Below are 13,552 nucleotides of genomic sequence, written 5' to 3' on the forward strand. Positions count from 1 at the left end.
AGAAATACACGAATACGTGCAAGAAGCAAGAACTAAAAAAAGGAGAGTCCATTACACATCGATATCTTGAATATCTTGAATATCAGTGTATACATGACTCATGTATGGGTGGAAATGGTGTGGGTTATCTACGGACTTGCACAGCGAGGAGGCTCCCTAACATCACTGGCTTCACACAGGCGTTTCCACGTTATGCAGCAACAACTTGAGTGGGACTTCACGGCTCTGTCTATCCATAATACTTGACAAAAGCCCTAAAAGGTACTTAAAGTCATAATGGCACTTCCTATACTGTTTGAAGAAACTGTGCAACAAGGCAGTTAAGATTTAATCTTGGGTGAATGGGACGCCAAAGAATTAGGCAGCGAACTAGGCCGCGGAGAGGGAAGCGGAAGCCTAGCGTGGTCCTGTGAATCGGCGGCCAACAGGCGACGGCCTCAGAACGTACGCAGAAATTCCCGGCCCTGCGCGCTGACCCAAAGACCTAGCTTTTCTTCGACTAGATAGCGGCCGGGAAACAACAGTCTTTCATCCACTCCACGAACGTCTGGATGTCTTTTCGGTGCCGGACACCGATTACAAACAGAGAAGTGGGGAGTCCGACAGAAGAACCCTGGTTTAAAGTATCCCGGCGGGCGGCGCTGGTAAGCAAAAGCCGGAAGAGATGCCGTGACCACTCTCCAATAAGCCGAATCCTCTCTTCTGCTGCCTCTCGCAGCCGTCGGCACCGGCTATGCTCTGGGCCCACTCTGGGTCGCAGCGCTGGGCTGTAGCGAAGTGTCCGCAGAGAGGCGTTACTGCCCAGCGCCTGCCGCGACCCCGGCGACCGCGGGTCGACCCCGGGCCGGAAGTGACGGAACTGCTCTGAGCACTTCCGGAGCTGCTGAGACGGCTTCGCCGGAGGAAGCAGCGCGGGCCTTCACCGGGGTTGGCCCGCCGCCTCCGCCGCCGCCGCGCCTGGACCCGGTTCTTCTGGCCCGGCCCGACCCGGTCTGGCCCGCCCGGGCTCAGCGGCCGCGGGGCCACGGCTCCCGGTAAGTGCGCGGTGCGAGTCTAGGCCTTGTTTACCCCGGCGGGCCGGGGGAGGGGGTGGGCTCTCCGCGCGCCTCCCTAGCTCGGCCAGGGCTCCGCCTTCGTCGCTGCCCGCGAGGTCCCGGCGCCCTTGGCAGCTCTTACACTGTTTCAGCGCACTCCGCCACCCGCCGAGGGGCGGCTGAAGGCTGAGGCCAGGGCGAACCGGCGCCTGGCGTCTCTCCGTTATTCCTACTCTCGCCGCCTGCTCAGCTCGCAGTGAGGTCGGAGGCCAGCGCCTCTGACCGACTGGCGCCGGCGCATCTGGGCCCTCCCGGCCGGGCGCGCCGGCAGACGCGTTGCCTTCGGGGCTCCCCACTCGAGTCATCGTTGGGAGCTCTAGCAGTGCCGCCCGCGCGGTTAGTTAATGCCCGTTGGTGAAGGGTCCCGCAGCGCGTGGGCTCCGTGTCCTCGCGGATATGCCGGCGCCTCGGACGGGACAGGCGGCCCAGGAGCTGCGTTGACGCCTCGCCCGACGCTGCTGTGCTAGCGGCGGCAGAGGCGACCGTGTTCTGGGATGACTTCACCTCAGTACTGATTGTTACCCTGTCCCATAGAACTTTCTGCCACAATGGTCATATTCTGTATCTTTGCTGTTAAGTAGGGTAGCCACTGTCCACACGTGGACATTGAGCGTTTGACTTACGGCTCTTTCAACTGAAAAAGCAAATGTTAAATTTAATTTTTAAGTTAAGTTAAATTTAAATAACCACATGTGGTTAGTGGCTACCGTATTAGACAGGGTTCATATTTTTGTATCAAGTAATTTTCTTCGGACTTGTAGACTTAGTAACTGACCCTACAGTGCTAAATATTTCGTCTGGAGTAAACGTTGTCAGACCCACCAAAAAGTCTGTGTTTTGTTCTTGTCATCTTTAAATTGAGAAGTCTTCCGTTTGAATTCTTTAGCCCAGGGTGGGTGGCAGGTCTTCTGAACACGTGACTTTGACTGGGGGAAGGGGGAGGAGTAATTGCGGTTACTCCTTTTCTGTTTGGGATGTGAGGATAATATTTAATATCCAAAGGAAATCAAAGCGTTATCATCAGTTCTGTTAATAAAGTAATAACATACTGGCCACTTTAAACAATGTCAGCACTCTTTCAAATAGAATAGGGGTATTTAACTTGGAAAAGATTAAAAATTAAGGTTTTATTTAAATTTGGACCTAGAACACCCAGTAAGTATGAAATGACATTCTCCTTTTTGGAAGGCAGCCTGAAGTTTTCCCCTGTTTCTTGAATATTTAGTTGGTGAGAAGGCCATGGGCAACCTGTAAGCCCAAATCCTGGAGAAAAAATCTAGAGAAAGTGAAAACGGTGCCTTTTTTTTTTTTTTGCGGTACGCGGGCACAGCTCCGGACGCGCAGGCTCAGCGGCCATGGCTCACGGGCCCAGCCGCTCTGTGGCATGTGGGATCTTCCCGGACTGGGGCACGAACCCGTGTCCCCTGCATCGGCAGGCGGACTCTCAACCACTGCGCCACCAGGGAAGCCCCAAACGGTGCTTTTTTTGTTGTGATTCTGGAGGTAGCTTTGTGGATAGTATTAGGCTCTCTGGGAGGGTGATGGGGCGTTATGAGTCCTCATAGGCCCTGGATCTGGTGAAAGTATTATGCTGGACTCTACTGGTTGGCAGCAGTGTGGTCCTGGGCAAGTTGCTTAATCTTTTTGAACTCTAGTTTCCTCATTTGTAAGAAGGGGATGATAGCCACTTTGTAGGATTATAAACATTTAATGAGAATGAGTCTGACCTGAAATTGGCTCTCATTAAATGAAAGCTATTATTGGTAGTGATATTTTGTAGATGGGAGCAATTTTTATAATGCTCTTTATGCAGATTTGCCTAATAAGCAGTATCGTACATAAAAATGCAGATAAAAGAAAACAATAAAAAAATCAATTATTCGTCACCTATTTTGGAAATCATCCTCCATAATCATTGTTTGGACTTTGATTTTCATTTAGTTTAAATTTGCCTGTTTGTGTTTGAAGTATTTCTTTGAAAGTTATAAGCTCTGGTTTTCCAAGAAACTCAAAAGGATAAAGAAATGGACATAAAATTTCTAATTAAGTAAGTAAATAGTACTTATTTAGTCTTGGATAGTGGGATCTGCAGTTCTGAGAAAGTCAGGTAGCCCTTGAGCATGTCAGAAGAGAGGTGGAAAATGGGTGTTAATATTGCCTAGTGGGCATTCTACTGGAGACATTTTTTTTGTCTTTTTTTGAGCCCAAACCACTGGACCACCAGGGAATTCCCTCTGTTTTCTCTCTATCTCTCTCCTTTTTTGTTTTGTTTTGTTTTTTGTTTTCTTTTCTTTTGGGGACTTTTTTATTTGAAAATATTTTTTTCATGAATAAAGTGAGATCTGAAATATTGGCAGTATTCTGTAAGTGTTAGTGGAGATGACTTCATGGCAAAAGTCCAGTTTAAGTCAATTATGATTTGGTTTGTCAACCTCTACGTAACATTTAAAATTGAAATTGTGGTAGTTAATTTAGGAAATCTTAACAATAAGAGTGAGGTGGTGCCCAACATTGTAAATCAACTGTACTCCAATAAAAATTAAAAAAAAAAAGTGAGGTGTGGTGGGCTTTCAAACTGAGGGAGGGAACTGGGTATCCATTTCTCTCACCAGTACCCCAGGTTAAATTATTGTTAGCTGTTTATTTATTTAAGTCTGTTTATTTATTTATTTATTTATTTATGGCTGTGTTGGGTCTTCATTGCTGTACGCAAGCTTTTCTCTAGTTGCCGTGAGCAGGGGCTACTCTTCGTTGCGGTACACGGGCTTCTCATTGCAGTGGCTTCTCTTGTTGCGGAGCACGGGCTCTAGGCACGTGAGCCTCAGCAGTTGTGGCACGCAGGCTCAGTAGCTGTGGCATGTGGGCTCTAGGGTGCAGACTCAGTAGTTATGGTGCTCGGGCTTAGTTGTTCCATGGCGTGTGGGATCTTCCTGGACCAGGGATTGAACCTGTGTCCCCTTCATTGGCAGGTGGATTCTTAACCACTGTGCCACCAGGGAAGTCCCACTGTTTACTTTCAATACTTTCTTTTTTTAGAAGGCCATGTAACTCTTGTCAGTATATAATTATGACATATAGATTTCTGTGGGACTTATAAGAAAACAATTTCTGGTCCCTTGCTGCTTGTCCTTTTAAATGTTTTTACTTTTTAAAAAATAAATTTGCAAACTCAGGGTACCAATTTTAAAATATATAAATAGAACTATCTCTTTTCATTTTAGATGGAAATTATATAGACTATTTGGATGACATCTTCCTGAAAGATCTTCAGGAATTACAGGTATTTTTAATTTAATTTAAAGATTAATTTTTTCTCCTAAAGGAAAAATACCATAGTTAAGTTCAGTTGTGATGAGGTGGTTCTAGCATACAAAACAATTTTGTTAAAAGTCAAACTGCAAGTATTACATTACTGCCCTCTCATTAATGTGACTTATTTTTTAATTTGAGCATTTATAGGTAACACATCAGAGGTAGATTCACTGATATTTTTATAATATCATTAAAATGTGACTCTATAATCCCTTAGACTGGTTACATATTCAGCACACATTGATTTTTAATCTTTGTTTTAATTTTTTTTTTTTTTGGAGAGATTATGTACTTCAAATAGGTTTTAAATTTACTTTAGTATTTGATCCAGATTTGGTTATGTAAATTATTTACATACTATTCAATCCAAATGCTCTTGCATTTTAAGGTCCTATTATTTTTAGATTTAAATCACTATTTGATACTGTTCCTTGGAAATGATCACTTGAAATAGTTCTTGTGCCAAGAAGTTAATGGGTATTTGCCAAAGTCCTCTCTGAGAAGAAGTTAAGACTTGTGACTGTTTTGCTTTCTCAACTAGTATTCTCTTTTCATTTATATGTAATTGAGTAACATTTTGATCTGTGAGGATTTTTCAGTAGCTGGTTACATTTGATCTCTTGTTTCTTTACCCTAAGTAGATTCTAGCCTTGATCCTGCTAAGGCAGAATATCTATAGTTTTCCTTCACTATTGGGTCAGTTTCTTTGCTTCTTAAGTACCTCTTTTAAAAGATAAGTAGAACCCTTTAAAATGGAAAAATCAGTTAACTTTGCAGACTAGAGGAGGATGTTGAAGAGCTATGTGGTTTTTATTTTTTCTTTACTATGCACCTTTTTTTCCATTTATCTGAGAGTGATGTCTGTAAAACAATGGTATTCTTTCCCTAGATATTAGGGAAAGAACTGTGTCCCTATTTATGTACTGTGTCACCACTCAGTGGAGCATAATTAGCTAAGAGATTTTAAACTTTGGTTGTTTGGCTTTTAGGATGCTTCTTCTGTGGGCAGCCAGCTGTGGGAATGTACTCCTCTCTTAAGGACCGTGGCAGGAAGGACAAATCTATGGGACTTTAACTCCTTGACATAGAGCAGATAGCCTTACTCTTTCATGCCAGACCCTTCATGTGAAGTTACCATTGTTAACTGCTTCTGCCCCTCCAGGAAAGGGTTTCCCTTTGAAAGGCCTGGGCATAGAGATGGTGGTGAGGTTTCTTGTATGAGGGGAGAGTTGGAATAGGCCACAGAGGGGATAGGACCAGGGCTATGCCATTTTGATTCTTGAATGGTTTCTGTTACAGCTTCTCATAGTGAAAGTAAGTAACACTTATTTTTTTCTTTTCTTCCTTTAGAAGACAAAAACACTAATGCATTTGAGAAAGTGGTAAAGTTTGTGGGGAGGGGAAAAAACTGCTTTCCTGATCGGCAACTCATCTGGATGTTAAGATGTCTGTGGACATGAATAGCCAGGGGTCTGACAGCAATGAAGAGGACTATGACCCGAATTGTGAGGAAGAGGAAGAGGATGAGGACCCTGGGGACATAGAGGACTATTATGTGGGCGTAGCCAGCGATGTGGAGCAGCAGGGGGCCGATGCCTTTGATCCTGAGGAGTACCAGTTCACCTGCTTGACCTACAAGGAGTCCGAGGGTGCTCTCAATGAGCACATGACCAGCTTAGCCTCTGTCTTAAAGGTGAGCAGCGTTGTCAATTCCCAAGTATAATTCCTGCAATTAAATCTAAATATGAGCTGTTGCTAATGTCTCCTTCAGACTGATCAAATGGCCTGTAGCTTGAAACCAAATACAACTGTATGTTGCATCATCTGGACACATTTGATGCATTTACTTTGTTTGCTAATATGTGCATATCGAAGGTCCTCAGCTTCCCAGACTACTAGGAATTAGAAAGGAAGGGTGGGGTGGATTCAGGAAAAATAGACCAGAAGTACATAGAAAGCAGAACTGCATAGATTAACACTTGTTTCAGAAAGTCTTATGAAACTTTATGAGGTAAGATAGGATAAGCATCAGAATCACCATCTTCAACACACCAGTGTGTGGGTGACTGATAAATGTCTTAAGAGAGGTACCTAGATATCCTGGTTTGCTGTGAATAATCAGTGCTTCTGGGCTAATGAGCTCATTTGTTTCGTATATTGATGACTAATGTCTGATGTTGAAAGAGATTTTAGCAATAATTAAGAATAAAGCAAGTTCTCATAGCTTGTATTTCATTGATTTTGGGGGGTGTTAAATTGAAATTTTAAGTAATTAACAAAATTGGTTATTCTAGCAAGCACCTTATTTTTAACACTTAAACTAGCATACTTTTCAATATCTTACACCTCAAGCCAGTTACTGTCCTCACTATGTACCTTTTGTACTATGTAATATTACACTGGTACATAGCATAGCCACATAGAACACCATGTACTGTGAATGTGAATATTATTATAGTCATTTAGACAATTTCCCAGCATGTTTCTTTCTCCTCTAACATTGGCCATTATGTGAAAGTGGGGAAATTTCTCCTACTTTACTGTTTTCCCTGACCTTCCTTTCAGGAACTGTTACATGGATTTTGTTGTTTGCTAAAATTGAAGATCAAGAGCACATTGGAATGAATTCAACCAAATAATTTTCATGTTGGTATTTAAATGGAAATAACTAAGGTGTGCCATGGGTCATTACTATAAAAGTTGCTTTATCTACTAGTTCAGGCAATTTTTTTTTCCAGGTGATCGGCAAAGGCTAACTAATACCTTGGATTTGGACACTCAGGGCTTTATTAGCAACTAGCTGAAAGCTAAAGCTTTTTGTGTGACTCACTCCTAGAAGTGTGCACATTTCCTCTCTTGTGCTCAGCATAAAACTCTGAAGAATGAGACCCGTTGGAACCTCTGGGTTTGGGATTTCTCCACCATAACGATAACAAAGCTGCTGGGACCTCTGCTTTCCAAGGGCATTTCCCTGGTAGAAAAGAGGCATCAGATCCTTTCCTTCCTCGTTATTCACACCTCTCCCTATCTGGTCAACTAGTTTCTTTTACTTTAACCATATTGTACATAGTCTTGGTATTCAAAATTACAAAAAAAATTGTCAGGTGTGTGGTTCTGGACGGTATCAATTGACTAAGTTCATCAGGATGTTCCCATCTATGCATAGGAATTCTCAGTTTGTCCAGCCCCTTGCGCTGACTTCCTGACCTGCTAGAGTGGGGCACAGCTGAGGGGCACAGGCCCTTTCCTCCTTTTTTTTTTTTTTTTAAATTGTAGTAAAATCCATAAAATTTACCATTTTACGTCCTTCCTTTTTATTAGGCTGTCATATTGTCGGCCCCCTGGAAAGCCTTTCCTTCATCTCCTCACCTTTTAGTACCCTCAGGGCTCCTTCAGAGTCTACCTTGTGATTTCCCTGAGTGAGCCTCCTCAAGACCCTTTAGAACACAGTGGTTGTTTCTTTTGGTCCCAGTGTCCAAATGTTACAGCCCATGTTTATTACATCGTATAGTGTAGTCTTCTGACTGCTTCATGTTGTTTTACCTTTTCACATGTTTTTGCATGTTCTCTCCAACTAGATTGTTACTTCCTGGAGGGCAGAAACTACATTTTACCTTCTCTCTCCCATCATCGCTATCATAGTGTTTCATCCATAATAGGTATTGAATAATTTTGAGATACTTGTGGATTTTGTCAATTTTTGATGATGTAGCTGATGCTATTGGTGTGAGCTAGATTTCCTAGTCCCTGCTATATATTCTCTACTGTCGTAAAAGGGCATTATTCTGTCCCTCAAGATCATGAAGAGTAGAACAAAAAGAACTTGGAACAGAGATGAATGAACAAAGAGAGATGGAAGAAAGTTGAAACCCCAGGAAAGGGTTAAAGAGAAAATGAAGCAAAGAGGAAAATAATCCATGAAATTTTAGATGATGGTAGAAGTAGAAGATGGATTTTTTTTCCCTCCCTCACTGAGGAGCATGTTAACACCATTTCCTTTCTGGGGCTGGGTGGCAAACGTCCTGGCTCGTTTGGTGGCTTGGCTGCACATAAAGGGGCTCAGTGGTGTTTTAAGTGGTTCAGGAATTTGACCAAAGACAACAGGCAGAAATGGCTTGGTTAAGAGTAAGGGAGAAGGAATCACACATAATCTTCCTCTTTCAGGCTGGCTAAAAACTAGCATTGGTTTTATTTTTGTGTTTAAAATTTTTTTGAGACGAGGAAATAATTTAAGTGCTGAGTTTACAGAATGGTGTTCACAGGTGCTTTGGCTACTCTCACTCCCCTGTTGCATGTGTCTCTGAGAATGGAGCTCAGTAGTCATCACCCAGGTCAGTACTGATTTCCCTCATTGGTCATGGTGCTGTTTGCACAACTCTGTGACTTATTGAGATATTTAATTCTTTCATATGATTTAGGTGTTATTCAGCTAGTAGGAAATGTGATATGTACGTGGTTTAAAATTAGAGCCTTATGAGCAGCTGTCCATGAACAAAAGCTAAGTTTGAGGAGTGGCATCAATTTTCCACTGATCTGTGTTACTCATTTTTTTGTGTTCTGGCAGTTGCCTGTCGGTTAGCTGTAGCCTAACAAAATTAAGCCTTCTGTTACCTTTTGGGATTTGAAGTCTCTTAAGTAGAAAATTGCCAGTTGCCTGGGACACTGGGCTTTTGGTTTAGTGAGGGCCCTTGGTGTCAGAGAGTCTTCCTGTATGTATTCTGGGACCAGTCCTTGAGTAAGATCGTTAATTGAGAAAGGAAAGTGCCCAGAAAATCAGATCCCGGACTGAGGATAGACAACAGAGAAAATGCTTATCTGTTATGGGGTGGTGGCGGTGGGGACTGCTGATGTTCAAATAATGGCAAAACGGAAGCGTTTTGGGAATGAGCTAACATCCTATACAAATGGAATAGTCGTGAAAGATGAAATGATTGCCAAGTGAGGTGGATTGTGTTGTAAGAGGGGGAAGAGCTCTGACGAATATTTTAGTGATATTTCAGTCTTTAAAGAAAACAAAGTTACCTTTTAAAAAAAGTTTTTTAAAAATTTTATTTATTTTTGGCTGTGTTGAGTCTTTGTTGCTGCGCACAGGCTTTCTGTAGTTGCGGTGAGTGGGGGCTACTCTTCGGTGCGGTGCGCGGGATTCTCATTGTGGTGGCTTCTATTGTTGCAGAGCACGGGCTCTAGGTGTGTGGGCTTCAGTAGTTGTGGCGTGTGGGCTCAGTAGTTGTGGCTTGCAGGCTCAGTAGTTGTGGCGCATGGGCTTAGTTGCTCCACGGCATGTGGGATCTTCCTGGACCAGAGCTCAAACCCATATCCCCTGCATTGGCAGGTGGTTTCTTAACCACTGTGCCACCAGGGAAACCCTACATACTGTATTTTTATATGAAACTTACACAAAGATTATTATTGCTGCTATAGATGAGGGGAGGCCTTTTCTAGTAATAACAGGCATTTTTATTGCAAAATGTGCTATAGTTAACTTAGAATAATTTTGTCATTCAGTGAATCCTGTTGGTACTGTTCCCTGAATTTCATGAGGCATTTGCTGTCAGGCTGCCTAAGAAGGAGATTAGGCATGGTTGAGCCCCAGAGAGAGCCCAGGCTGGCTTTCATTGGTGATGGGCTGGAAGCGTCTCCCACGTTGTGTGCGCCTTCTCTCAGCAGCATGTCAGGGCTGTGGGCGGGAGAGGCAGAGTGTTGCTGCTCAGAGCCCTGCTCATGCTTCAGAAAGGAGAAGAAATAGTACATTTTGGGCTAGATCTAGTCCATGGAGCTACCGTGAGCTATCTGAGCTTTCTGCTGATAGGATAAACTTCAAGATAGGGTGCAGCAGCAGTGCAAGTAACCAAAGTCCACGGGTCGATTAAGCATGGGGATGGGGAAGTTACCTTCTGGGCTGGAGTGGGAGACTAAGATGTATAGGTAAAAAAGAATAAAATGTAGAGGATCATGAATGCAGCCTAAGGTGTCTTTACTGTTGGAGGGAAGAATTTGATTTTTTAAACTTCAGTGCTGAACTGTGCTGCTCATTTTCTCAAGCCTGGTTTTCCTCAAATAGGGTTAGAGAAATAAACTGGTTATTAATGAGTGTTTTTACTACAGTTCTTGCTTTACGAATTGCTGTATTAACTGTAGTAGAGCTGGGAAAATGTTCCCTAGAACACTCTATTCTGCCACCCTCTTGCTTGAATTTGTTTTAAGATCTGGTGCTTGCTATTCAGCAAAATATGGCTGGAAAATCTCTCAAGAGTTCTTTTTCTGTGGATCATTTTTCCCTTTCATGGATGAATCATGAGTTTTCAGGACTTCTGACTTTAAGTGCAGAAGTCTTTATAGTCCCTTGTTCAAAACAACCCGGTTTCTATGCATTTGTCATTTGTAACATAAGCAGTTAATATTCTTAACAACAAATACCTTATATTTATCCTTTCTCTCAAGTGGCACTGAGTTTTTGTATAATATCTGGAAAAGACTAACTTTATTAAATCAACTTTCTTGTATTCTGGTATAGCTGAATTTTAAAAACATTTTACTTTTATTTATACATTCATTAATTAACCAAGTAATGGTTGTTTTCTTGTTACTACTCATGGAAAAGTATCTTTAAACTGGGCCTAGTAACACTGAATGTTTGTGTGCTGAACAGCCATCTGATTTCTATTTTTATGATCTGATGTCAGGTTTCTTTGCATGCCTGTATCTCAGAATCTAGATTAAATTCCTGTGTTTCAAATAGTTGGTTGTTAGTGGATGTGTTGACCATACTTCACCATGCTTTAGTCTGGAAGTCTGATTTGTGTTTTACTGGTATATAAATTTATTTTTTAAAGGGAGATGAGAAATGTCCAGAGTGACATTGAGAATTGCCTAAGTGCAGCTAGTGCTAGAGTTGTCCCTGTCTTGCCAGCTTAGAAAGGTTATTGTTATCATTGACTTTGTGTCCTCACTGTGTACCTGGCATCACACACAACATGCTCACTGCCTTCCAGAAAAGAAGCTCTTCATCAGATTCAAGGCCAGCTTTCATTCTGGTCTTTTCTTGTACTTTCACACTACCTTAGGAACCGTGTAAACCATTTGTAATCAAGGGGTGATTCTAATTCCACAGTTGTCCTAAACCTGAACTTACTTATATTTAAATGATTATTGTTGAGATGTTAATACAGTTGAAGAATATCATTCATAATTCCATTAATGTAAAATAAAAGTTTTCTTCCTTGCTTATTATCCTTAGGTCTTGTCCCTATTCATAGATAATGTTACTCTGCTGCAATTCATTGATTCATTCAACCAATATTTATTGAGCACCTACTATGTTACAGGCACTGGGAAAATAGCTGTGAACAAAATAGACAAGAATCCTTGATCTGGGCAACAGTACATTCTAGTAATCATTATGTACATGTATTTATATATTCTATTTTTTTGTGTAAATTTCAAACATTTCCTCTTGTTTATACTTCATCCTCATTAGTTATTTTAGGGATAACATACCATCTTGTTCTTGAACCATAATTTTCTCAAGCTTTCCCCATTGGGCATTTAGGTGAGTACTTATGTGTTACAGTTATGGGGACTGGTTATATTGCTGTGAGTATTTTCATGGATGTGGCCTTTGTGTTGTTGAGCCTGGGCTAGTGGTCAGATAACTAGGTTCCAGTTCCTTTTCTGCCATTTAATATAACATGACCATGGGCAAGTTTCTCAACATCTCTAAGCTTCAATTTCCTCATCTATAAAATAATGATAATTAATACCTTCTTCACAGCATTAAGTGAGATGATGCATATAAAGTGCCTGGCACATGAGTGTTCAAACATGGTCATGGTAGAAGCAGGGCAAGAGTTGAATAAGGAGAATATTGCTTTCACATGTTTGCTGTGGGTCCTTAAAACATTCTCAGGATTATGCATTTTGAGTCATAGGGTAGGAGCCACATTGTGGAAGGTTCTGGGTGACATATTACTGACCGATGCTTCTGAGTGTGTGTGTGGTAGTTGGATCATGTACCTTGGACTCTTTTGCCTTCATCCAAAGCCTCTAGTGTCCTTCTCCTGGGGCCTACTGATAATAAAAGTAAAAATAACACAAATTGAATTTTGAATTGGGACTAGGAAAAGATTATAGGGGAATGTAGCCTGTCTTTTGTTGCTACATTTCTGATGAACTGCAGCGGTTGGTCTTGTGCCTGCATTGACAGCACTCCTTAATGAAGTGCTGAGCTTAGTTGATTTTGGGATCCTTGTTACTAAGGCACCTCCTTACCATTTTTTTTTTTTTCCCATGCCACATGGCATGCGGGAATCTTAGTTCCCCAACCAGGGATCGAACCCGTGCCCCCTGCAGTGGAAGTGTGGATCCTTAACCACTGGACCGCCAGGGAATTCCAAGCACCTCCTTACTTTAACTTTTGCTCTGTCCCAATATCACTCCCCTACTGCTCTAGGAAAAATTTAAAGGATTAGAGTTCTCTGCTCGAAAGAGTGAAGAGTTGTAGGAAAGATTTGAGAAAGGTACAGACTGAGATAGCAGGAAGCTTCTCATCTTGCTCGTCCTGAAATGTGTCTGCCTGTGGCTTGATTAATTAAACTGTCATGAATTGTCGGAATTTGAAGCTTACATTGTGTTCTCTTTTCTTTAAACTATCACGAGCCTTTATAAACATGAAATGGTTTTACTGTGATAACCACAAGTTACCAATCATAAATAGAGGAAAGTACAGGCAGGAAGAGTGAGAGGTTTGTTTGGAGATTTTAACAGGAGAACAGAGCTGTTCTTATAATCATGAACAAAGAGTGGTCTCTATCTGAAAATGTTGCTCTCTGTGACTAGCAGTTTCTTTCCTGGCCAGTACATGCTCTACCCACTTATTTCCTTTTTCCGTTGTTTTAGACTTTTACTGGTTTCTTCAATGCTCTCACCATCATTTTCCAGTCTGTATATAGCCTTGCCATGTTTTACAAGAAATATTCCAGTGCCATCAAACGTGGCTTTCTGGATTCTCTATCTTAATTGGTGATACCACCATCTACCAAGCTGGAAACTGAGGATCTACCCTTGACTCCCTTCTCCCATGAAGCCCTCTCTGATCTCCACAGTCATACACTCTTGCCTCTATAGCACTTTGTGGTACATCGTTCTTT

The 13,552-nt window shown here is 42.0% G+C and overlaps 1 protein-coding gene across 4 annotated transcripts in view; it reads left to right on the top strand.

Moving 5' to 3' along the window:
- The first annotated feature begins 860 nt into the window (after positions 1–860).
- Positions 861–13,552, top strand: part of ARIH2 (ariadne RBR E3 ubiquitin protein ligase 2) — a 45,484-nt gene continuing 32,792 nt past the window's right edge. The window contains exons 1-3 of one of the 4 annotated variants that reach the window (XM_067754343.1): positions 861–1,034; positions 4,316–4,374; positions 5,757–6,099. In XM_067754343.1, the coding sequence (XP_067610444.1) occupies positions 5,851–6,099 (249 nt within the window). In that variant the 5' untranslated portion in view covers positions 861–1,034; positions 4,316–4,374; positions 5,757–5,850. Of the gene's footprint in view, positions 1,035–4,315; positions 4,375–5,756; positions 6,100–13,552 lie in introns of those variants that run through there. The other 3 variants (XM_067754341.1, XM_067754342.1, XM_067754344.1) reach the window with 3 other exon arrangements.

This window comes from Pseudorca crassidens, chromosome 10 (genome assembly GCF_039906515.1).
Source record: "Pseudorca crassidens isolate mPseCra1 chromosome 10, mPseCra1.hap1, whole genome shotgun sequence".
In the NCBI taxonomy this organism is placed as follows: domain Eukaryota; kingdom Metazoa; phylum Chordata; class Mammalia; order Artiodactyla; family Delphinidae; genus Pseudorca; species Pseudorca crassidens.